Source organism: Mirounga angustirostris, unplaced genomic scaffold (genome assembly GCF_029215605.1).
Source record: "Mirounga angustirostris isolate CCGP_5_RB_7025 unplaced genomic scaffold, mMirAng1.0.hap1 SCAF_5, whole genome shotgun sequence".
NCBI classification, from domain to species: domain Eukaryota; kingdom Metazoa; phylum Chordata; class Mammalia; order Carnivora; family Phocidae; genus Mirounga; species Mirounga angustirostris.
This window is the reverse complement of record NW_026991713.1, coordinates 132,742,267-132,768,494: the sequence shown is the minus strand read 5'-3', so window position 1 is coordinate 132,768,494 and position 26,228 is coordinate 132,742,267. Positions and strand designations below refer to the sequence as shown.

General features: G+C 41.9%; 1 protein-coding gene across 2 annotated transcripts in view; it reads right to left on the bottom strand.

Moving 5' to 3' along the window:
• The window catches only part of ITIH5 (inter-alpha-trypsin inhibitor heavy chain 5), an 83,918-nt gene that overhangs the window by 25,152 nt on the left and 32,538 nt on the right, over window positions 1–26,228 (bottom strand). For both annotated transcript variants that reach the window (XR_010411716.1, XM_064592087.1), the window contains exons 5-7: window positions 24,403–24,653; window positions 9,390–9,559; window positions 8,665–8,781 (exon numbers count right to left, since the gene is read on the bottom strand). Coding sequence is in view for 1 of the 2 variants with exons in the window: in XM_064592087.1 (XP_064448157.1) it covers window positions 8,665–8,781; window positions 9,390–9,559; window positions 24,403–24,653 (538 nt within the window). In the remaining variant the exon portion in view is untranslated. The remainder of the gene's footprint in view (window positions 1–8,664; window positions 8,782–9,389; window positions 9,560–24,402; window positions 24,654–26,228) is intronic.

Sequence of the window (26,228 nt, the reverse complement as noted above, 5' to 3'; positions counted from 1 at the left end):
TCTGACTCTTTGACTGCCCTTTGACTCATTCAACTTTCTCCTACATGTGAGTTCTCATGATTCCCATTTCCCTGGCATGGGTCCACCTTATGCCCTCGCTATAAATCTCCGGGGATGTGCCTTGACAAACACTGAGAACATAACAGAAAGATTGGGGAGGCTGAGAAAAAGCTATGCTAGATATCAAACAGTGGAACAGTTAGCAAGTAAACACGGCATATCAGCACACCTACATGGTATCCACAAGAAATTATTTACAGGAAGGGGAGTCATCCCCCACCAGGCAGGGAGAGCAATGACATCCCTGTGTCTCTTCCATCTTCCCATACTCTTAACACTGTGAGACTGGAAAGTGAGATTCTGGTTGCAGGAGGGAAGAGATTCTAAAACCAGGTGAATTTCATTCTTGGGGCTTGGTTACTTTTTCTTCTGAGTTTGGTAACACTTATCCTTATTTGCAGAAGGGGACTCATTCTGGAGAGCTAGAGGAGTTTCCCTCTGCCCACTGTTCCACCAACAGGGCTGTCCTTCAAAGGAACCAGCTTTATGCAAGGGTCTCAGGCTCTAAGCCCCACTTTCCACAATGGCATATTCACTCTTGCTTCATGACTTTTTTCATGTTTTTCCTCAGCCAAGAATTCACTCCCTCCTTTCCTGTCAAGAAAACTGTGCCCTAGGGGCGCCCGGATGGCTCAGTTGGTTAAGCGTCTGCCTTTGGCTCAGGTCATGATCCTGGGGTCCTGGGATCAAGTCCCTGCTCAGCAGGGAGTCTCCTGCTCCCTCTCCCTCTACCCCTCCCCCTCCCCCCACTCATGCACTCTCTCTCTCTCTCTCAAATAAATAAATAAAATCTTAAAAAAAAAAAAAAGAAAACTGTGTTGCATCTTTAAGGACTAGTTTCTATGTCACCTCTGTCATTAATCTTTTGTTGACTACTTCAAACTCTTTATTGTCCCTAAAATTCTTTCCACTGTCTATGTGACATGTTGGTTTGATGAACATGTGATTGTTGCATATTTCTTTTCTCCAGCAAAAGTCTAAGGTCCTTTTAAAAATTTGTTTTTAAATTTAAATTCCATTTAATCAACATATAGTATATCATTAGTTTCAGAGTTAGAGGTCGTGATTCATCAGTTGCATAGAACACCCAGTGCTCATTCTATCACGTGCCCTCCTTCATGCCCATCACCCCACCTACAGCAAACCTCAGTTTGTTTCCTACAGCAACCCTCAGTTTGTTTCCTACAGCTAGGAGTCTCTTAATGGTTTGCCTCCCCCTCTGTTTTCATTTTCTTTTTTCTGAGGTCCTTAATTAGAGTGATTTAAGTAGGCTTCTCCAGTACACATGTTTTCTCTTGCTTCCATGCTTTGCACATGCTATCCATCCCCCTCTGTTTGGCTCCTCTATCCGTTCCCACCCCACCAACTTGACTAACTTCTAAAAGACCTTTAAGGCTCCACTACCCCTGCTCTGAAAAGTCCACAATCCCCTTCTCCACTCCTACAAAGGACTGATGGGCGCCCGCTCTGTGCCATGACCAGACCATACACACATCTCTACCACAGGGAGTGCTCTGCATACAACCGTCGCGTGACTTCGCTTCTCCCCGGGTGCCTCAAGAGAAAATGTTCTGTCGTATTTATCTTTGTATCCCCTCTGCCAATACCTCTCCCATGGCATATAATCAATATTTGTCTCATTCCTTGAGAATCTGGAGTGTGCAGCCAAAGCCAAGATGGGATCGGGAGGCCGAGTCGGGCGTCCTGCAGGAGGGAAGGGGGCTGCCGCACTATGGGGCAGGGGCAGTGCTGAGGCATTCCACCAGGCGTGGGTGGGCAATCCCTGTTACGACTCCCACATGTGTTATCTTGTGCAATTTATCTCCTTGTTACTTGTAGCAAGTTTCCTTTTGGGCCCTCCCCAGCCCTTTACAGAGAAAGTCTGCTGATCTGAGAGACTTGAGTACAAAATTAGGACGCCAGAAAGCAGAAGCTAGGCTTTTTGGTGACACCAGGACCGTGCCATCAGATGCTGACTAGGAGGGCTACCCCCTAAATGGATCGTGGGGGACAACTCAGAGCTCTAGCTTGTTCACTTTTTCTTTGTATGGGAGCCACACAGCGCCTTCATTCAGAGAGCCTCAGAACTTTTTAAACGTGGCCTCATTTGGGTAAATCTTAACTGCCTCAACAAAAATTTTTTAAATGGGTACCTCCAACCTATTTAAAATGATATCATCTTTGTGGAGGGGCGAATCTTTCTGAAATAAAAAATCCAAGTTTTCAGTTGTGACCTAGGGGAAAGAATACTGTGCCCTCTGTCCATCAATTATTTCCTCATATTCTGAGTCAGAGTCAAAAACACATTTTCCCCACTGCCTTCTGTCCCCTGCCCGAAGCCCCAGATCTCTGTTTTGCAATGTATTTCTGACCCACGCATCTGCTGGTGGCCATGTTTGGACAAGAGCAGCTCAGTAGACGAGAATAAATAGTACCAATTGGAATTATCTCTAGCCCTGCCCATTAGTCATCCCTGCGGACCAGGGGTCAGCAAACGATGGCCTGCGGGCCAAATCCAGCCTGCTGCCCGTTGTTTCTTCTGTGCAGATGGCCTGTGGCTGGCCTGTGTCTGTCTCTGTGCTAGGCAGCGCACCTGAGCAGGACAGAGACCATGTAGTCTGCAAAGCTGAAGATATTCACTATCTGTCGCCACTGAAAAAGTTTGATGACCCTTGTTCTAGAAAACCGGATGGGGGAAGCTAGACATTCTTATTATTAGCTGAAGCCATGCTTTCAGATGTTTACAACAAGGCCTATAGCCTGAAAGGGTAAGCAGGAGAACCCAAACCTTCCACCATCCATTTTTATTCGTTCGAGAGCCATATAGTGCCTATCTCTGAGACCCTCCATATTTCCGAGACACGATCTCATTTGGCCTTCCTGCATCCTCCTTGCCTGAGCTCCTTCACTTGTTCAGGTAGCTGTCTCCTCTAACCAGGTCACTACTCGCCTGATGCCCTCTGGGCTCGCTGGCCTTGTCTGGCAGTCTTCCTGGCCGCTCACTGACACTCAGGCTGCCCTTCCTTTGATCCCCATCACATGAAAGCTACTTTCTTGACAACCTAATGTTTTTCCAACATCTTCCCTTTCAAACTGTGGCAGATCCACACGTTCTTGAAGAAGACAGCTGGAATGAAGGTCATGACCACACGGGCCTCATAGTCACCAATGTCGTCCTTCTCTCCCCACCCCTGCTGTCTCCAGGCTGGCCCTCAGCCTGTCCAACCCAAATCGTGAAAGGAAAGATGTCTGCATCCCTGTCCATGGCCACAGTGTGCTTAAAGTTAAATAATAAATCTCTAATAGTTAATTCTATGCATCAGAGCAGAACAGCTCCATTCATGACACCAGCTGCTGGTTGAAGCCTCTTAGCCTCTCAGGGCAACTGACATCTGTGTGCACTCACCCCCATCACATCACTTGGCCCTGAGGACAGGTAGAGCCTGTCCTCTTGAGAGATGGTCTGATGTTAGGGTCTATGTCTAATGGTACAGTGAAGAATGGTATAGGGAAGAGCTGGGGGAGACTGCACTTGATGCTGAACTTCCCTACTTACAGCGTTCTGTATTTAGCATAGTGATGTCACCTCCCTGCCCCTCACCTTCTCGTTTATAAGAAGGGGATGACAATGTCTATTTCACTGGATTACTGAAAGATTCAATGAAAAAATGTATGTAAAATGTTTCAAGTGCTTGGTACATACTGGCCACTCCATGGTACGTACTCTGACTCAAAAGCGTGCGCCGCATTTAATGTTTATGTGCTGGTATGTATTTCAGCAAAAATCATTACCTGCTAAGTGTCAGGCCCAGTGCTGGGCACTGGGAATATGTACGCTAATGACCAAAAACAAGATGCTTCCCAAATCTATGGAGCTTACAGACAGGCTATTTGCCTGTAGGGTTGCACATAAAATGCCCAAATGCCTCTTGGAAGCTGAATTTTGGACATGAAGATGAAACTGATGACCTAGAGCATGAAGTAAGCCAATGAATGAGCACAAGCAACGTTCACGTTTCCCCTCACTTTAATCTGCAATTACAGATAAGAAACATCATGCTTGTTCTCTACCCTCCAAAACTGATGACTAAATTCAATGGAAAAAGGAAGACAAACTTCCAAAAGCTCCAGGGGAATCTAGGATTAGCCCAGAATGGCACAGATGATGGGAACGAGTCTGTAGAAAGTTGTAGCATGAAAGCATCTGGTAAACGATCCATTAGCCTCTGCTTGGTTGCCAGAGAGAGTCCCTCAACCAAGTTCCTTAATATGAAAGCGAAAGTAGATCTAGTTACATAGATTAGGGAAAGGGAAGAGAAGAACATGTAAACCTTGGTCGAGGAATAACGTATTTCACACATGTATTCTCCTTCTGTTCCCAAGGACGTGTATTTGCTAGTGCCAGGGCTTTACACCTGAAAGGAATCAGGAAAGAAAGGGCTATGCTGATCACATTTTCTGTGGCTCTTCTCAGCCCCTCCTCCCACTGAGAGGTTTTATAAGCTGAAATCGGGAGGCAGAAATCTTGCCTGACCTAGCATGAAGCCTCTCTCGCAGCCGATTCGCCGACAGAGGCTCGCGGGATAGAAAGCAAAGCAAAGTCATGCACCAGCAACCTGCGGGAGGCTCTGTCGCTGTTCCTAAGCCAGTCAAGTCCTGGCTTCCAGGCTCTCATTCCCACTGGGATTAGGACCAGAACCAGAAAGTGCCCAGGTACTGACATACCCTTTAGGGAGAATACATTTTAAGGTTAAAAAAATCTTACAATTCTTTATAAGTCAGTTGTTCGAATTATTATTCAATACCAACCCTGTGCCCTTCACTGGGATGAGCAAAGTGAAGTACTTCGGACCCGTCAACGATGAGGGGAGCCAAGAACCAGCCCCCACCACCCCGTGTGACAGGGAATGATTCTTCACAGGAGCCGAGGGGACTTGTGACAAATGTCCGATGTTGCCAAGCCTGTTGACACACCGCGAAAGCCCTGTGCTTGGAGCCATCTTCCTCTTCACCAGTGGCCATGACGTTGTGTATAAGGTTCCACCATCAACCAAGCTTTTCACTCAGCACTGTGGCCTTGGAGGAGCTGAGCGCTGCAACAACAACCAGCAGTTTTCCAAACACTCCAAGGCAGCAACGGGCTTTAGAAACTGCCTCGAGGCTTCTGACATGTGTTTGGCTGGTCCAGGGTGGTTCTCCTGGAAGGGGGCCGTGCTGTCACTTAGAAGCCAGCAGACTGCATGCCAGACTTTCAGTGCCCAGCAAGTAATGGAATTTTAATATCCAGGAATGAGGGAGGAGGGGAGGATAGCAACTGGAGTGACTTCTCCCGTTACACTGCTCTTGCACAGTGCATGGAAATCCCTCCTGAAATGCATCCATCTTCACTGGCTCTTGAGATGTCAAACTGCACTCACCTTGGATCCGCGGGCACCTTCTACCCTTGTACACGAGAGCACTGTCCCATCACACCACTAACCTGCACCAAGACGCCACGCCATTGTGGTTTGATGCATGGGCCTCAGAGTCAGACCGGGCTCTGGAGCCAGCCCTGCCACTGACTAACTGAGTTATCCACCAGTGTAAAGCCTCGGTTTCCCCATCATTAAAATGGGGATGCCAGCCAAATTGTTACAAAGATTAAATATTCTTTTATCCAATAATTCATGTAATACCTTTAGCATGATGCCTCCCGTGGTGAAAATGTTCCATGCTATATTTTTAAGAAGTGCCTGATTTTATTTTATCATTAATGGTGAGTCTAAGAGATCCTGATTTAGTTCACTGGTTTTCTCTGAACAATTTGGGGCAGGATTTACCTTTCTGGGAGTTTAGTAAGAAGGTTCTTGATTGTTCTCCCACTGGAAGTGGAAGATCCTGGGCACTAGAACGGATTGGGTTTGAGGTTAAAGCCTGATGTGACTCAGACGGCTAAAGATATGAGTCACTCAAGCTGCTGGGAAAGATGAAAATTTAAAGAGGCAGTCTCAGCATTTGGGATCACTTTTATCTAAAGGATGTTTGTCAAGGCCAAAGAAGTATCTGAGAAGCTGAGCATCACTTTAGTAGCTTAGGGGGTCAAAAGTTGAAGTCCAGAGCCCACCAGGGATGGGTGCTCTGGTAAACCTCTACATTTTGTGCTATACAGAAATAAACCAGTCTTGAAAGGATTGCAATCCAGCTTTGAGCCATCTGGGCTGCCCAGAAAAATCCCAAGCCCTGAAAATGGACTAAAATGATCCCAGATTGAGGTGCCTGGGTGGCTCAGTTGGTTAAGTGGCCAATTCTTGATTTCAGCTCAGGTCATAACCTCAGGGTTGTTGGATCAAGCCCTGCATTGGGCTCTGCACTCATGCGGGCTCTGCCCCTCTCCCCACTTGCACGAGCTCTCTAAAATAAGTAAAGAAATCTTTAAAAAAAATGATCCCAAATTATAATCCTCCAGGTACCTGACAAAAACATCCCTAACTTTCTCTAGCAGAAAAGATCATCATCCTAAGCCTTCAACTATTTCTAAAAACAAATGTTTGAATATAATGTTCATCATGCAATCATAAATGACCAGTCACACAAGGAGAGAAGAAAAATAATAAAAGCAGCTCCCAAGGGGCTCAAGTTTGGAATGATCAGATATGGACTTTAAAATAACTATGTTTATGATGCTCGAGAAAATAAAAAATGTTATTAAAAACTTTGTGAAATAACTAAACATTCTAAAAAGTGACAGAACAAATTTGAAAAGAACCAAATGGAAATTCTAGAATTAAAAAATGCAATAACTGAAATAACCCAATGGATGAGTTTGAGAGCAGACTGGACATACCTGAAAAGAGAATCTGTGAACTGTAAGATACGTTTGGAATGAAGTTTGGAAAGGCAAAAGTAGGAATAAATAGAAGAGAGCAAGGGAAACAGGATACTTTTCTAACACTGGAATCCCAGAAGAAGTGAGCCAGTGGGATTTCAAAAATAATGGCTGAGGATTTTCCCATGAATCCACAAATTCATGAAGTCCTAGCAACCTCAGGCAGAAAAAAAAAAAAGGAAAGAAATCCATCTCTGAAATCATCATATTATAAGTACAGAAAATTTAAGATAAAGAGGAAAATCTTAAAAACAGTCAACAATAAAAGATTACGTTTAGAGGAACAAGAGTTAATATGATTACTGACTTATCAACAGTAACAATGGAAGCCCAGAGACAATGGGATCTATCTTCAATGGAAAGAAAATCACTGTCAATGCAGAATTCCATTCCCAATAAAAATATCCGTCAAGAATGAGAATGAAATAAATGATTTTCAGACAAGCAAAAACTAAGAGAATTCTTTACTGGCAGACCCACATTTAAGAAGACCCCGATGAGTATTCTTCAGGCAAAAGAAAAGTAATCCCAGATGGAAGGTCAGAGATGCAAAAGGAAGGAAAAGCAATCAAAGTGGAGAAGTTAGCAGGTTGAATTCTGTACAAGGATGTGATGTGGAAGAACTACATGGAACTGACTGACAGGGCGAAGTTATCTTGCTCCTATACAAGTTAGAAATTATATCTGGCAATCTTCTGAAAGAAAAGAGTTAAACCCTATTTTTGCATAGAATGTATTTTTTACTATTTTGGGGTGGAGAAAAATAAGATGCCATGAAGAAAAAAAATCAACAGATTCTACATGATTTTTTAAATATAAACAGCCAAGGAAAGAACTTACAAAGTAGTAACTGAGAGAAAATATTTACAAGAGCTTATCAGCTAAGATCAGGTTCAACTACATGTGGAATAGGATGTAGGGGTGGAAGGAGGTAGGGTAGAGGGTTCTTTTGAGGTATGAGGGACTATTAAACCACATATTTATTATTAATTGATAAAAATAGATAATGAGTTAAGATAGAAAAACTAAGAGAACTAAGTGTTTGATGAATGTAGAATTATAATTTGGTCTGGCAGCCAGTAGCTTTTTTTGTTTTCTGTTATGTGAGTTGAAACTATATTATAAAAGCAAATTTGTGATATTTTATGATACCAGAGCAAGATAAGGAATAGCCCTTTCCAGTGGCTTTTTAAAAAAATTTTAATACTTATATTTTCAATATAGTTTAATATTTCAGCATAGACTACATGTCCCTTAATGTCCCTCCTATCCCTAGAATTTTAACATTTATCCTAAATGCTATAAGAATTTCACTCCTGAATTATTGAGATGGAAGTTCTTTGTTCTAAGGGTAGGCCAACAGGGCTGCCAATGACTCTCTTCCATTGCTCTGAAAGGACATGATTACCACACAGAATTATTCCATCAACAATAGTGCTGTTGAGTGTCCCTCTCAGCGTATTCCTGTCTCACATTATCTAGTTTTCCAGTCCCCTTTTTTTCAGAGTGTCTCTATACATGCCCCTCTGCTCTCTCTCTCTCTTTTTTTTAAACACCATCCTAAATGATAGTTTATGTCAATGGCTGAATTGGATCATCAGTTCAGAAAGGTTCTGTGTAGGCAGGAATAGCTGGCTGGTAAAGCAGACATTTGGCATCAACTGAATTTTATTCACAGAGTGCATCAAGGTTCCAGGCAAAAGTGAGAAAGAATAAAATTGGCAGTTGGCCTCACTCACCTGCCGGAGCTTGGTTCCTACCATGGAGGCACTGCTGTCAAGCACAAATACCACGTTCTTGGGCAAAGGAGGTAGGTCTTTGGGGGCAAAGTAGTGCACAAAATAGCCATTTAGAACCTGGTGGAGGAAGAGAAAGTAAAAATGTGCCTGGAATAGGCAGGAAAACTACCTGAAATGGAGATTCTATATAAGTTCTACAATGAATGAAACATATGAAACAGATTTTATAAAGATAAAATCATCCCTTTAATACTTACCGCCTATGTTGACTAATTCAATTTTAATTATCCACCCCCTATGGCCCTTGCCGCTTGGAATTCCTGCTTCCTAATATGTGGTTTTTACAAGTTGAGATATCAAAGTTGTCTACATTCTGGATGCGTGCTAATGCATCTTAATATTCCCACCCTGTCTCTGGAGCCATAAAACCTAAAGGGAAATGAGCCATGGAACAGGCTCTCTTAATTAAAATTGAAGATGAACTAAAATTCTAACTTCATCTAAAACACCGCAGGGAAAATTACATTACAGATTTCATTTGCTCTCCAGATTACTGAAGCAGGAAATAGGAAGGGAACACCCTAGTCCCCTTGGAGACATATTTTAGGTTAAAACAAATTTCTAAGAACCAGAAAGTTCTCCCTCCCTTAGATAAGAACTGGAATCCTCGTTCTAACTAAAAGTATCAAGCAACTAACACAAAATGGCAACAATGAGCCCATTACCTGGATGTCCCCAATGCTCTGTTCCCTGTTGACATCATATCTAATGATGAAATCTCCCAAAATGCCATTCTGAGCAATCCTGGCTTGTTGGACCACACTTGGCTTAAAAGTGACTTTGGCGAAAGTGTCATTTTGGTTGATAACAGTAGAAGGAGGCAGCCCAGAATCATCTGCAAATAAGATACAAACATAATTCATAACTGCATGTATCAATATTTTTTTTGGAAAAGAAGCACGGCTGTTTTGCATGGACACAGAGGGCTAGACTTTATTTTATTGCAGGTTTATATTCCATATGAATTTCACAGACTTCGTACCGATAATCCATCACAGTGCAAGAGATGTTAGAGATTTCACCTTTATGCCTTCTTTTTCATCTTTTATGTGAATTTTTTAAACACACAAAAGTAGAAAGAATAGTAAAATGAACCCCCATGTACGTTTCACCCAACTTTTAACCATTATCAACCTCTTACCAATCTTTCGTATCTGTTTTTATGAATCCCCTCACCATCTCTTGCTAGAGTATTTTAAAACAAATCCCAGATATCGTATTTCATCTGTAGATACTTCAGTATATATCTCTAACTATAAGGACTTTTTTCCACATAACCACAAAACCATCATCACAAATTACAAAACCAATGCTCAATGTCATATTATCCCGAATATACTCAGTCTGTATTGAAGTTCTCCTGATTCTTTAGAATGTGTCTTGATATGGCTGATTCCTTCGAATCTGGATCAAAAAAAAAGACCATACACCACATCGGGTTTATGTTTCTTAAATCTCTTTTAATTTACAAGTGTTTCTTCTCATGCTACGTAAATGTGTTGTAAAACCCTGGTTATTTGTCCTGTGGAATTTCTCACATTCTCACATTTTCATGATTGTTTTGTCTTATCTTTTAACTTGCGTCTCGATTCCCCTGGTTTCCATCCTTGGTTTGCGCTGTAACATCTGGGGGAACTAGAAAAAAATACCGATATCCAGGCCAAGAGCTCATTTAATTGGTTTGGGGCATAACCTGGGTATCAGATATTTAAAAATCCCCCATGTGAGTCTACTGTGCAGTCGATATTGACAACCCCAGATCCATCTTCTCTGCTTCCCTGTGTTCTGGTAGGAAAGTTAGAGGCTTGCTTAGATGCAGGTCAGTACCACTGACAAAAACACTTCACAGGTGATGAGGTGAGGCTGAGTGCTTACCATTTTTTCACATCAGAAGCACACAGTATCTACCTGTCTGCTCTCAGCTGTAGTGAGAAAGATGGTGGGCTCCCATATTGTCAATCTGATCACCCATTATAAAGCTCCTCATCGATCTTTCACTACATAGTTTTACCAGACACTGTCAATGTCTGTCTGGATCCCCTATTCCATTAGAGTTATAAAAGGGTGGGGTCTAATTCTATCACTCCTTCTATATGGAAGTCTTCCAGAAGAAACACCTTCCCCCACCAATCATTTGGTTGCCCTAACATACTGTTTGTCCAGAAAGTTTATGGTTCTTTAAAAACAAAAAACAAAAACAAAAAAAACTCCCAAAGTTTCCCCTAGCATAAATCTTCAAATATAAATTAGACTTACAGGAAAAAAAACCCATAAATGGATTTTATATGATTTAAGAAAAGTTAGTGGGATGAAAGATTAAGTACAGCACAGCCGTTTTTTACTCCTGAACTTCCCGACCAACAGGGAATTACTTTGCAGACTACCCACCTTTATAAATCCAAACATCACCAAGTCTATATACTTAACAACAGAAATTCAAATTTTTTAGCTCTGCATGTGCCAAGAGGAATATAAAAATAAAATGGAGGATACATAAATGTCAGTATATGTGGAGACTTTATCCAGATATTGAATCAAAGCCAGGCTTAAAACTGCTGCAAAGCATCTGATCATTTTTTTTAAATCTATTCAAGTCGATGCCATGCATAGAGTGAGCTGATCAGCAATCTTCCATCCCTAATTAGCAAAATAAAATAGGAAACAAGGCATAATTTGCCCATGGTAATTTGCACGTAAGAATAAACTTCCTCTTGCTAAGGGTTTATTAGACATTAAAATCAGAGGAAGTTTAAACATTTCCTTCAACAGAACAGACAATTATTTTTCAGAGACAATTTAGGTGTAACCTTAACAGGAACCACAGGGCAGAACTGATTCTTCTATTATTTGCACCCATTGAGGGCAGAGGTTTCAGGAGCGACCAGAAAGCCAGCAATTAGGAGATCTTCTTCTTATTGAAGACAGTTGTATGAAAGATAACATGCTTCCAACAGATCTGCCCATCTGAAGAAGGAGCTGGGAAAATCTCAATGGCACGTTGACAAGTGCTGGCCTCCAGCTCACCAGCATGGGCGTCGACACCTGAGAACCACTACAGAGCCGAAAGGAAGAAAGGCTGAAAATGGAAACGTTTTTGAAAGAGAAGGAACCTGCATACTCTTCCGAGTCAGTCTCTCATGCGGTGATTACTGGTAAAGCACCAAGAGTGAGAGGCATGATAACACAGCTGAGAACTCGGAATCATGAATGAGTCAGAAGGACCTGCATTCGATACTGGCTCAACCTCTCTTTACCAGTGAGACTTTGGGCAAGTTACCGAGCTTTGGTTATCTCATCTGCAAAATGGGTTAATGGTCTACCAAACTCACACTATTGAAAAGATCAAGTGATGTCATGGACCGTAGTCCCTCCTTATCCCCACCCTTATCCCTGTATATACTATGCTTTTTTGAATACATACATATGTATTAATTTATAAGTTAGGCATAGTAAGTGATTAACAACAACAGCTAATAATAAAATACAATTATTAGAACATACTGCAACAGGACTTATGTGTATGTGGTCTCTCTCTCAAAATATCATCCTTCTTAGGATGACGGGAGAGGATAAAGTGCTTACGTGCTGGATGAAGTGAGGTGAGGAATGTAGGCGCTGTGACACAGCATGAAGCTCCTACTGCCTTCTGACCACATGTCAGAACGAGGACCATCTGCTTCCAGGACCGTGGGTGACCGGGGATAACGGTGACTGAGGGACACGAAACCATGGGTAAGGGGGAACGACTGTACTTGGGCCATTCTGATTCATGCCAGCCAACGTTATTATAAACCTTAACAATATACAAAGTAGGAAAAGGGCCAGGGAATTAAATGTAAGACAATTCAACAGATGAAACTTGGGATAGTACATGCAGCAAAAAGGAAAGAACTACTGCTGTCTATGCAGCATCTTGTAGTCATTTTGAACATAGATACAGAAAAGAATACTCTCTAGACTTCTATTTACATACAGCTCAAGAGCAAGCACGACTTGGGGCGCCTGGGTGGCTCAGTCATTAAGCGTCTGCCTTTGGCTCAGGTCATGATCCCAGGGTCCTGGGATCGAGTCCCGCATCAGGCTCCCTGCTCGGCGGGAAGCCTGCTTCTCCCTCTGCCCCTACCCCTGCTTGTGTCCCTTTCTCGCTGTATCTCTCTGTCAAATAAATAAATAAAATCTTAAAAAAAAAAAAAAAAAAGAGCAAGCATGACTTTGTCCACAGGACGCAGAATGATGGTGAAGAATGGTAGCCACCTTTGGGGGGTGAGTACCTACTGGGAAAGGGTGCGGGAGTCCTTTGGGGTGGTGAAAATGCTCTAAGTCTTGGCCTGGAAGTAGCCGTCTGGGTGTATACACATGTGAAAATTCATCAAGCTGTACACATGAGATTTATACACTTTATTCTACGCATACCCCAATTTTTTAAAAATCGGAACTCGTTGGGAGTTGGGATGGCAGAACAGAATGAACAGGCATTCCCTAGAATGGAACGGATCAACGTTATTTGCCAAACAGAGCCTATCTGCTCTTTTCCTTAGGATAAGTCTGTTGTGTAGGCATTTATATGGGGATTAGGTGTATTCAGAGTAATTCCAGCTGGCAGAATTAGGACCGGGGGTAGGGTTACTGGGAAGCACTCTTCGTGCAGCCTCAAAAAGCTCTAGGAAAGATGTCCCCTGTGGGCAGAGGCAGCAGTCACAGCCCATCTCGCTGGAAGTGTTCAAACAAACCCACTGGCGGGGATGGTGCCGAGCGCCTCTCGTGACGTGGTCTGGGACCAGCAGCAGCGGCATCACCTGCGCACTTGCTAGAAACACAAATTCTTGGGCCCACCCAGAAACTCTGAATCCGAAACTCTGGAGGGGGACCCAGAAAGCTGTATTTGATTAAGGCTTGCAGGTGAGTCTGGTTCTTGCAGAGACAATGGTCACGTGCCCTTGGTGTATGTAATTAGGCGGCACTAGATTATCTCCAACTTTAAAATTCTACGTTAGATTCGACCCTCTTTATACTATCAGCATGTACCTACTCTTCCTTGTTTCAAATCTCTCTCATTGAAATGCTCTTTACAACTCCCCTGAATTAATACCATTCATGGTTGAGTGAAAGCACTGAGGATTAAAGAGTATAATTTCTCTCTTCATAATTCATTTGACTGGGGTCTTTGATATAAGCCATGAGAAAGATAGCGTATTATTATTTTGGTTTCCTATTGACCTCTGATGTTTGCTAGTTCATGATGAAAATTCATGAGATTCCTCTAAATGGGCTTATTTTCTATGCCCAAAGAGTGGGTTGATTCCCGCTTTGGTTAAATACCAAGAAGCCTAACTCCTGGGGCTGACTTCCACCCATTAAGTATCAGACAGTCAATGTGACCCAGTGAATTTGCCATTAACTACCAAAAAAAAAAAAAATTTTGCTGGGAAAAATTCCAGAGCAATAACTCTAGAAAATAAAATCATCTTTTTACCAGAGAAGGAAAAAACCTTTTCATCAATGAGGTTAATCTAGGCTGCCCCAGAGTTACTGACCAACATCTCAAACCAGAATAATACTGTTTAGCTTTTCCTTGTGTGAATCGTGGCTCGTCTTGCTGATGGCCACAAAACAGCTCATGAGCACAATGAACTTGATTTACAGGCCCTCCACAGTCACGTGTGCTCGTAACGTAATGAAGAGTGCAAGGGAAGAGGCCTGGAGCAGACCAAAAGAGTGAGACTCTGACCTACTTTTCTAATGAGAGCCCACACATCTCTTCCTGCTCTTGGCTTTCTCCCCTCAGTGCCCACTTTGTTAGGGGAAGGAGTGCAGTGCCGTGATTGCTCTGGATTGGAGAAAGCCAAGTCTCCTCATGTCATCTTCCCGTTTCGATGCAAGCATCTGTGCTCTTGTGCAAGATGACCTTCTGTGGCCCACCACGGAATCAAGCGCGTCCTCGGGAAGGTTCGCTAACCGCTCCTTCTCCACCCACTCTTCCCCGCTCCTCAGGTCGCCAGCATCCCCAGGATGCACTCTTCCTGTCTAGAGCCCGGTCTTTTTGAACAAGAAGGTACACGTTATTTTAGAAGCTGCATAATACCGAAGAAAGTGGGGTCTAAGTTTTGACAGACTCAAAATGACTGACTTAATATCTCTGAGCCTCAGTTCCACATCCATTCAACTGGAGTAAATCCACATCATAGAATCGCCATCAGAGTTAAGTGAGATCACATATATAAGGCACCGAGCATGGTGCCTGGCACATAGTAGATGCTCAATACATATTAGCCCCCAGCCTCTGCCCCTTCTGAAGTAGCTTCTTATACTCTTTGTATAGGATGAAAGGCAACTCATGAGGAAAAAAAAATACTCTTTGATAACATACAGTTCACATTTTTGCCATAATAGGTGTCTCCATACAACTGAGAGCTTAGTAAAAACAAAATAATCATTATTTGGAGGAAAAAAGATAAATCATAATAAACATTCATAACAGGGAGTTCAACAATATTTATAGAGATAATAATCTTTATAAAGTATAATGGAGTGGGTAGCTTCCCAAGAGGCCCCTGAAATTATATACAGAATTTTGCATAAAAGTATACATGTGTGTATTTTTTCTGGACAGAGGGCCCGTAGCTTTCCCTAGACTCTCCAAGGAGTCTACATAAGGCTAAGAAGCAAGTACACAAATTCTATTGAATATTCTTCCCACGGATTCTGTCTTGTAATGACAAAGCACTTCATATATTTTAGAGAACACGTATGTCTTTAGTTTTGTCCTGGAACATGGATGTTATTCACAAATAAACATTCTCCTCCTAGACAACCACATGGGGACAAAAGGAAGTCAATTGCTATGTAACGTGTCTAAAGGTGAAAAGATTTAGGAGCAAAGAACCACAGTCAAGGATATCAGCTGGAATCTGTGCCCTTTGGGGTCAACTGACAGAGGGGTTTCCTGCTTCCTTCCTGTGGACCCTGGGTTTGCTAACTGTCGGAGGAAAGCGGCCAACACCTGGTGCTTTTACAAAAAGGATTCCCAAACAAACACTGCCTGCTCATTTCCCTTGGAAAAGGGGCTAAATTGTCTATGTTTGTTTATGTAACCTGCTCACCTGGACCCCAGTGGAGAGATTACTTCAATATAGAGCAGTCAAAAGTATTGCAAATAACTGGGCAACTACCCTTTGATGGTAGCAATACAGAAAAAATTCAAGCAAATTGGCAGAGTATTAAAAGAAAAAGTGATGAGGAAGCAATGTACAGCATGGTGACTACAGTTAATAATGCTGAATTGTACATGTGACAGATGCTAAGAAAGTAAATATTAGGGCTCCTGGGTGGCTCAGTCAGTTAAGCATCTGCCTTCGGCTCAGGTCATGATCCCAGGGTTCTGGGATCGAGTCCCATGTGGGGCTCCACACTCAGTGGGGGAGTTCGCTTCTCCCTCTGCTGGTCCCCCTGCTTGTGTACTCTTTCGCTCTCTCTCTCTCAAATAAATAAATAAAATCTTTAAAAAAAGAGAGAGAGAGTAAATCTTAAAAGTTCTCATCACAAGAAAAAAATTTCCATAACTGTGTGGTGATGGATGTTAACTAGATTTAGTGCGGTGATCCTTTTGCAACATATACAAATATAGAATCATGCTGAAACTAATATAATGTGTGTGAATCACACTTCAATGAAAAATATATATTGGCGAGGTCTCGGGGGAAAAAGCGGTGAAGTTGGGCAATAAAGATGAGAAGGAATTTGGTTAAATACCTTCATAAGCCCCATAGTATCGTTTTTTCTTATGGGAACCCTTTTTGTCCCCTAGATTGATAATAGGTATTTTAAATCCTTTTGGAAAATAGCATCATATAGACATGATGGCAACATGTAGCATAAAATACTAATGCAAAATGACAGCTGAAAGAGTTCCGATTCAACTCTATCACTTTATAATTAAGTGGCATTTGCCTTCTTCACTAGTTACTCAATGCTTTTTCTTCCTAAAATCATACATTCCTGAGCCTCAGTTTTCCCTATGTGACTGACTTTCCCTGAGAAACTACACGTGAACCAAGTCACCTCTCACATATTCTATCCACCGTTACCCCCTAAAATCATGTGTTATATCACTTCATGATACCGTTTTGTGTCCATGGAAGACCTTAAATACTACTGCTCTAAGCATCTGAAACTAAACCAAATGGAAGCCTACCAAAAATGGTGCCAGAGAAGCAGAGGACTCTAAGATTGAGAGATTTCTGTTAAATGCCTCTACATTGCCCTCCTGCACGAAGGTGGAACATGGCCCAATCACTGGGAAAACCTTCATGGCATTTCACAGAGTCAACCTGCCAGGTTTTCTTTTGTTATTATTCAAAACTGCCAACTCTACACATCCACCAGGATGACTGCTATCAAAAAGACAGAACATAACTAGTGTCGGAGAGGATGTGGGAAAACTGGAACTCTTGTGCACCGTGAGTGGGATTGTAAAATGGCACAGCACTACAGAAGACAGGATGGAGGCTCCCCCCAAAATTAAAAATAGAACTACCAGATGATCCAGTAATTCCACTTTGGGGTATATGCTCAATAAAATTAAAAGCAGGATCTCAAAGATCATATACACCATGTTTATATAAGCAGCACTATTCACAGTAGCAAATAGTGGGAACAACCCAAGTGTTCTTCAACAAAATGTGGTCTATGCATTAAAATGGACTATTTTTCAGCCACGGAAAGGAAGGAAATCCTGCTCTATGCCACAATATGGCTGACCCCGGAGGGCATTGCACTAAGTGAAATAAACCAGTCACAAAAAGACAAATACTGTGTGGTTCTACTTACATGAGGTACCTAGAGTAGTCAGACTCACAGAGACAGAAAGGGAATTGGTAGTTGCCAGGCGCTGGGGGTGAGGCTGGGGGGGGGGGTGGGCAACAGGGAGCTGTTGTTAAGTGGATACAGAGTTTCAGTTTGGGAGGATGAAAAAGTTCTGGAGATTGGTTGCACAACAAAGTAAATAAACTCAACACTGTTCAACTGTACCTAGAACTGGTTTAGATGGTTAATTTAACATTGTGTGTTTTTTACCATAATTAAAATTTTTTTTAAGAATTGCTGACTATAAATTCTTCAAAGACAGTGACAATGTCTTAGACACATTGAGGTTCCAGGCATCTAGCACACCTGCCAGGAATGTGGTGAGAACTCAAGACAAGCTTGTTGAACACTTAACATGGAGGTGACTCAACACATTGGCACATAGTTGGGCAGATGAAGAGGGGAGCCTTTCAAGAGAATCCATCTTGAGAGTGTTTTGGTGGGCATGGCAGATGCTCTCAGTAACCCATGTCACATGCCATGGACACATCTCTGGCTTCAGCCACAGCTATGGTGGACAGTGCCACATGCCCAGACAACATTCCACCTCATACACCAAACAGACGCAGGAAAAAGGAATAGATAGAGTGTGGTCTCCTCGAGAAGAGTAGGTTGCTCACCAATGTCAAGTTCAAGAGAGAAGACCACCCTCCTGGGTCTCTCAGAGCCATCCTGCTCACAGCTGGCCCTGACTGAACTACAGCCCATGGCAGAACAAACAAGATAACATGGTTCTCATATCAGCATTAAAAACAAAACAAAACAAAACCAACTCTGGAGCCAAATGATTCATACCTGAATAATTTCTGCACTGAACAATGCTGGAAACCCTCACATAACAACCAGATTATTATTTCCTGGCAAATGTACAGAGGCCAAACAGGGCCATTCCCTTCCAGCTGTAGAGTGGAGACTGTATCTGGAGGAAGAATACAGAGCAGCAGGGAGTTGGAACCAGGGGTGAACCATCAGTCACAATGCAATCCCTTAATAGAGCAGAGCTGCCAGATTTAGCAAATAAAAACACAGGATGCCCAGTTAAATCTGAATTTCAGATAAACAAAAGAGATTTTTTTTTTTACTGTAAGTATGTCCCAGAGATTGCATGGATATAACTGTCTATCTGAAATTCAAATTTAACTGAGCGTCCTATATTTTATCTGGCAACCCAGGAAAAGGAGATCTATGTATTTGTAACCAGTCTTCTGGAACCATATTCTGCCTTCTAATCCCCCCTTCACAATGAAATAAGAGCTATGCCCAAGATCTGGCAAAATTAACCAACTTAGACCAGGAGAGTGTTGAAAACCTAGTTGCATCCTTTTTTTTTTTTTTAAGTCTTCTGCCCATATCTTAATTGGGTTGTTTATCTTTTTTTGGTTGAGTTGTAAGAATTCTTTATATATTCTGGACACCAGATGCTTAGACATATGATTTGCAAATATTTTCCCCATTCTGTAGGTTGTCTTTTTAGAACGTATTTTAAGAGCACAAACTGATACTCTAGCTTTCTTCTGTGTTCTTGAGTATGGGCCCGTATCATAGATGAACCATACACTGGGAGAAAATGAAGATGATCTTCTAGCTCCTGAAACTAAAATTTCCTTTATTGTCAGATTAGGGTGACTTCACATGAGTCCATTGGTTTTGACAAAGATGAGGAGTTGAGATTTACTCAGGAACTCCAGCTGGGAAGCTTGGAAACAGAGTCAGCAGCCCAGGACTAGAGTTTTAGGGAACAAAGAGGTAGGAATGAAGCCAAATAACACTTGAAAACAAGAAGGCAATCCTCTGATTTCCATCCCTGATGACTCTAATTTAATTGGCATGGCTAATTGATCTCCAAAAGCTCCCTGGTTGGTACTAATGTGCGCCAATGTTCGGGAGCCACTGAGCCAGGCAAAGGAGCTGTGTGAAACAGGCAGGATGAAGGCGGGACAGTAAGCCGGGCTTCGAAAGGTAGGAGCCTCTGCTCTCACTGTGGTGTGGGGAAGAGTGGGGAAGAGCAGAAGAGGTCAGAAAGTCACAGTGGGAATCAAGGAAAAGAGAGAAGCTCTTTTGACCCCAAAAATGCACTGAATGATCATATTTATCTTTTCCAAGAGAAAATGGGATACCTAGTTTAAGGAGCTCAAGACTATACTAAAAAGATTGCACCAACCCCACTGGGATGGCCTGTTGGTACTTTTCCATTTCAAGTTCCATCTATGTTGATGAACAGAAGACGCCGCATACAGGAAGAGGTTATTTTCCACCAACTGTGTGAGTAATCCTATGTTGGCCTGTATCCAGTAGTAAAAACATGTTGGTGGAAAAGAGGAACGATATACATTTTAATAAGGATCAAAGGTATTCTGAGGGTCCTGTGAAAGTTAAAGAACAATCTTACTTATTTTAAAAGGTGTTTCTGTAGGTTCAGATTTTGACATAGTTAATGTCCCTAAAGTCTGCTAGTAAATTCAAAGTAAAGTTCCCAACATTTATAGAGCATCAGAATCACCTGGGGTGCTTTTAAAACTACAGCTATCTGAAGAGACACAGCACGTGGATTAGTGGCTGCCTGGGGCTGGGTGGGAACAGGGAGTGACTGCAAAGAGATACAAGGATCTTTTGGAGTGATAGAAATGCTCTAAAACTGGATTGTGGAGATGGTTGCACAACTCTGCAAATTTACTAAAAATCAATGAATTATATACTTAAAATGAGCAAATTTTATGCTATGTAAATTAAACCTCAATAAAACTGCTTTTTTAAAAAGCAAAGAATATAAAGGGGAAACTCTATGAAAGTCATAGAGCCATACCTATTTAGTGGTAGAAAAATAAGCATTATTCTTTAGCTTTACAACTAAATAAACATGTCAAAAGCACTCATATATTTTTTTGGTTTCTTGTATAAATTCATAAAAGTATCACACCCAAAAATACAGCTACCTAAGCCTTACCCTGAGAAATTCTCATTCAAGTGTTTGAGGTGGGACTCAGGCATCTGTATCTTTTTTTTTTAACCTCTCCAGGTGACTAAAGGGTATAGCCAGGTTTGAGTGTCATTGATTTAAAGCAAAAGGCAATAAAACAGGCAAGACACCTTATTTCTTACTTTATCTCATTCTGTTTTATTCTCAGCTATCAGGGATCTTATCATAAATAAGAATTTTCTGCCAAAAGCAATTTGAAATCATGGAAAGGGCAGTAATTTAGGCACCCTGGAACATTAGGAAGTTCAAGATTTTAACACAGAAAGTGAAATAACCAGCCTTGAACCAACCACATACATGAAATATCTATCTTGGCATACACCTTCAGAGACTCACACATCCCATGATGTTCAAGGAAAAGTCTTAGTTTCAGAGACTCTGTCCCACTGAGCTCATAAATCACCAAAATATTTTAGGGGGGAGAGGAACTGGGGGTGGGGGGCATAAGAGAAAGAGTCTTGTGTTTCACTGGAAACCAATTTATAATCTTTTAGATTTTGAACCATGTACATGAGTTAAATATTTTAGTAATCCAGGGGCGCCTGGGTGGCTCAGATGGTTAAGCGTCTGCTTTTGGCACAGGTCATGATCCCAGGGTCCTGGGATCGAGTCCCGCATCGGGCTCCCTGCTCAGCGGGGAGCCTGCTTCTCCCTCTGCCTTTCTCTCTCTCTCTCTCTCTCTCTCTCTCTCCCCCTCTCCCTGTCTCTCATGAATAAATAAATAAAATCTTTAAAAATAATAATAATAAATATTTTAGTAATCCAATAAGTATAAAACTTTGGCTTCCAAATTAGATCTCACAGAAGTAGTTTTACACTGAGATGGAGCCCATGAATTTATGGTGTAATGGCTCTGGGCCCGATCCCAATATACCAGATGACTAAACTGATCAAAGACAAGTTCTATTGCTTTGAGCCTTTCTTTTCATTCTTACACAACTAGGGAGAGATGAGGAATGTGAACTCACATCCTCAGGATTTTACAATCTTCTATGTACTCAGTTCAGTGGGTAAGGGCATGAAGTTGGAGTCAGTTAGCTCTATGCTCAGATTCTGTTTCTAACAATAATTAAATATGAGTCCTTGTTCCTATTGCTTGAACTCTGCAAACCTTAGCTTCTTCACAAATACAATGGGGACAAAGAGTACAACCCAAGAAGGCTGTTATAAAGACTGAATGAGATACAATAGAGCAAGTGCTGAGTCTAGTACCAAGCACACAGTAGTCCTAATCCAGAAGCACATCCCTAAGGATGCGAATGGGTCCAGTGGTCAGAGATTTGCTTTGAGAAATTCCAGAAGTCTGATCTCTTAGTGGCAGGGAGATCTAGGAGAGGAATGTACTGGCATGGCTCCACATTCACACAATTACAGCTCATGTTCTGGTGCAAGCCTGATTCTGGTTTGATCTCTACCCTGGATTTCTTTTGGTAGCATGCAATAGTGTCCAGACAAAAATCACAACATCTTGTGCCTCTTCATGCTGGGCTGCCATTTTGCAGGGACAGTAACAGCTGAGTGCTGAAGGATAGGAATGAGCAGCCAAAAGGGAATCAGTCCACTGCACCTGGCTTGGGTACATACTTGTGAAATCTCCATGCTTTGGAAGGCTATATATCCGCTTTGGTACAAAAAGCTAGGAAAACAACTTTCTTAAAAATAATAGATCCCAGAGGTCAATGGTCTGGAAAAATTCCTCTGAGATTCTCACAGGCCCAGAATAAAAACAGTAAGCAACTTTTTGACTAACAATCATTAATTTGTAGGGCCTCCAAATATAACACACACACACACACCACAACTCATAAACATCCCTGGAAGGGTTGCGGTGGTTCTGAAAATGAGGCAAAGCGCATACATTTCATTACTGCAGCAGGACCACCTGCATAGTCCCCCACAGCTGAGTGCCTCCAGGCGTGGCTGAGCCCTAGGCCCCGTCCCATACACATGGGCCACAGTGGCCCTGCCCTCTCGGAGATGCCAGCAACTTGTAGAGAATCTTCTTCCTCCTGAAAATATCCCTCCTTCACATGGCTAAACATAGGAGAATTTCCCTAGAGATGATGATTAGGAAGAAATGAAATTTTAAAACATCCCTCGTTATTAGTTTGGGTGTGTATTTCTTTCTCTTTCTTAATTTGCAAGCACGTAATTAGCTATCCACTGTTTAAAAGGCATTGTGTTAAATACCGGAAGGAGACAAAGTAATCGGACACAGAACTGCCTTCCCAATCACTTATGCTCTAATAGGGGAGAGAAGATTTGCACAGAAAAAGTCAATATAAGGTAATAATGGTAATAATAATATAATACTTTGTTATTAAGCCCTTACTCTGGACAGGGCACTTCACACGCACACACACTTCCCAATGACCCTATGAAAGAGTTGTTGTCCCTGCTTTACAGTGCAAGCTGAGTCTTCCAAGGCCTAGGTAATTTTTTTCAGGGTTCTAGTTAACAGCTGAACTAAAATCCATTAACCACACACAGGGGGCCTCTAGGACATAAGAATGGTGTATTATATCTCACACCATTTCTGAAAGTCAGATACCTTGATAATATTTTTAATTTTTTAATGCAATCTAGATTGAGAGTATCAAACTCAGTGTTGGGAATGGCCACATAACAAAAGACCTGAGTTTCCCACAGAACCAAGACACACTCCAGTCTCTGAGATGAAACTCCTTGTCCCGTGGACAGTAATGAACAGAACTGTGTGCTGGCGAGAGGAAAGAGCATCTTCCGCATGGTTCACTCTTCTGCACACCAGCCCTGGGTCCTGACTATTTTCACATTACATTAAATAACAATGTTCTCCTTTCCCCCTTGTCAAGTCATGTCTCTACTCTCTTCTCAATCTCATTCCTAAATATTCCTGCCAAAGCAGCCTTCTTGGGATCCTCCAGACTCAGATACAGATACCCGAAATTGAGAGAGTCCAATCCTGGTGCAACTTTCTGACACATCTGTCTCGTTATCGGATTTGACATGAAGCCTGACTGGTCTACTTAGGGTAAGGCCCAACACCTGTAAACATTTCATATAAACTATCAGCTGAAATTAATATAGTAAATAAGACTAGATTGTATTGAATTTATCATTATCATTTCAACAGAGTGCGATTTTAAAAATCAGAATTTAAGAAAAATCTCACGGTGGTCCTGGTAATGAACCAAAATGTCCCTGCACTCAATCAAATGTACAGTACACAGTTTTCACTGTTTAATTTTAGAAAGAGTCTCATACATCATTGAAATGTGTATGTTAGTGTTAAATGTTTAGTGTTTCAAAAATAGATTTTTAGAAAAATAACCCTGTAATCCCTCACCCCCTAGAATAAAAGGATTATTTTATAGAACTTTCTAGTCTTTTGTCAACTTCACATTTAACAAACTTAACATATTTAACATTACAAAGTGCGTACAAGTGTGTCTTTTTCCTCCCCATCACATGCTGCATTGTTGTCATAACCCTATTTTACTAATCACGTTTGTATGGCTGAATATTTAGGATGACAGAATGTTTTTGCTACTACAAATGTTACCAAACAGAATTGCGCGTATAACATTCCCAATATTTTAGATGCTTCACCTGGATTAGATGCCCAGAAGTAAGATTACTGTGTCAAATGATTTAAACATCTTTAAATCTCCAGATAGAAACAGCTTTAAAAAAACAAAACAAAACTGTACAGGGCTTTGCCTTTGTTGTGTTGCTATCTTTCAGATTCTTGCCAACTCTTGGAGCCTTTGTTGAAGGGGTGCCCTCTGTCTTATAGATTTCTCTGAAGCCCACGCCCCGCTCTGAGTTAGCACAGGAGACCCGGCGATCACACTCACCTTCCCCTCTCCCACTGTCCTTCTGCCGGCTGTGCTGTAAGGGTAGCACCTCCAGGGACTCGATGCCGGACCTCTCCAGAATGTTCACTTCCACCATCAGCCTCCCCACCAACTGCTGGGGCCGCACACTGATAACGTGCTCATACTTCCCCAGCCGCCTCTGTAAGAGTTCTTCATAACTGAGGAGGAAGGCAGCTTTGTCCTTGCTGGGAATCACGACAGAGGCTCTGAACATATCAGTCCCCTTCTCCCTGTAAGGAAGAGAAAAGGGAACACAGGGTCGGTCAGAGAAAGCCAGGTTCCCTCAAATCCCTTCAGGGCACTGGCCACCCTCTCAAGAGAGTCCTTAGAAGAAAAACTACATATTAGTATTGGGAAGAGAAGCAAAGACCTGAACTAGAGGAAGGTTACAAAGTTTCAAGGAATACTGAAGAGTACAGAATTCAAAGACTGCTGAACTTTCCTACCTCTCCCTGAGTCACGCTTGAGGGGGCAAAGGGGAAAGGGAATATTGAAACCGGTGAACTGCTGGAAAAGAGAGTTTTGGAGTCAAGATGTGAACTGCATTTTTCTCTTTGCTGGAATGACCAAACGAGCCTGACATCTGAGGTCACTTTAAAATAGCTAATATATTAGGTTTTTACACTTTGCAAAGTTTGGTGGTTGTGGCTAGGGGTAAAGATAAAGAATAAAGGATTGCAAAGCATATAAAAATACAAGCCATTCCAAATGTTTTCAGTGCTCGGAGTGAAGGTTCTCTGATTCAAGATGGCAGACTGACCATAAAAGGGATAGTAAAGGATTGAACCAAAGGAATGAGTGGTAGGGGCAATCATCAGTGGGTATGGCACTTCAAAACATTTCTGGAAGATGGGGAATCCAGTAGAGCCAGAACTCTACAGCTCAGACTATGTAGGCAGGGGCTGCAGCGAAGGATCAAGATGCAAACCATCTACAGAACATCAGAGAGATGGCAGGCTCTGGCTCAGCATAAGATGTGAGTGGGAAGGGCACCAAATACAGGAAGGAGACCTCCAAGTCCATATATGAATGAATGACCAAGATGACAGACTTTCTACACTCCTCTTTCCCAGAGCTAAAAAGCTAGGAAGAATGACTGAAAAAAGACTGACACTTAAACCCATTATTGTAAACTCCCAAAACATCAGGTAGAGGAAACACAGAAAAGGAGTAGTATTAGACCACATTAGATGCATCATCAGCAATGCCAGATGTTATAAAACACTGGGAGCAATGTCTTCAAAGTTGGGATGATAAATTATTCTCAATCTTAAACTCCATATACAGTCAAAATATTAATCAAGGTCTCAGAAAGTGTGTCTCTCATACATCTATTCTGGGGGAGTTACTTTAGAATATACTCCAGCAAAGTGAAAGTGAAAAAGAAAGAGGAAGTTATGGAATATAAGGAGTAATAAAAGCAACCCAAAAGAAAATGAAAAGAAATCCCAGAGTAAACATTGATGACAAGGCTGCAAAGTAATGACAGTATTCCATGGACCTAGAGACACCATTCTTCCATGATAGACAGCTCTGAAATCATGATGTACCTCCCAATCAGTGATGCCTTCCAACTGCTGTTGGCAACAACAGCATTGCAGAATTTGCATCTGCAATGACAGCATCTGTAGCATTGTCATCGCTTGCAGAACTAGGTCATAGCTGTTCATTTAGTCACCATTTCAAAAGAGTTATGTGTCTTGCTAGATGTTAATAGTAACAAATTATGTTTTATGTCATAAGAAAAAAGAGAGACAATTAAAAACTCCAGGAAAAACAAATGCATATGTTGTGATCCAACTGAA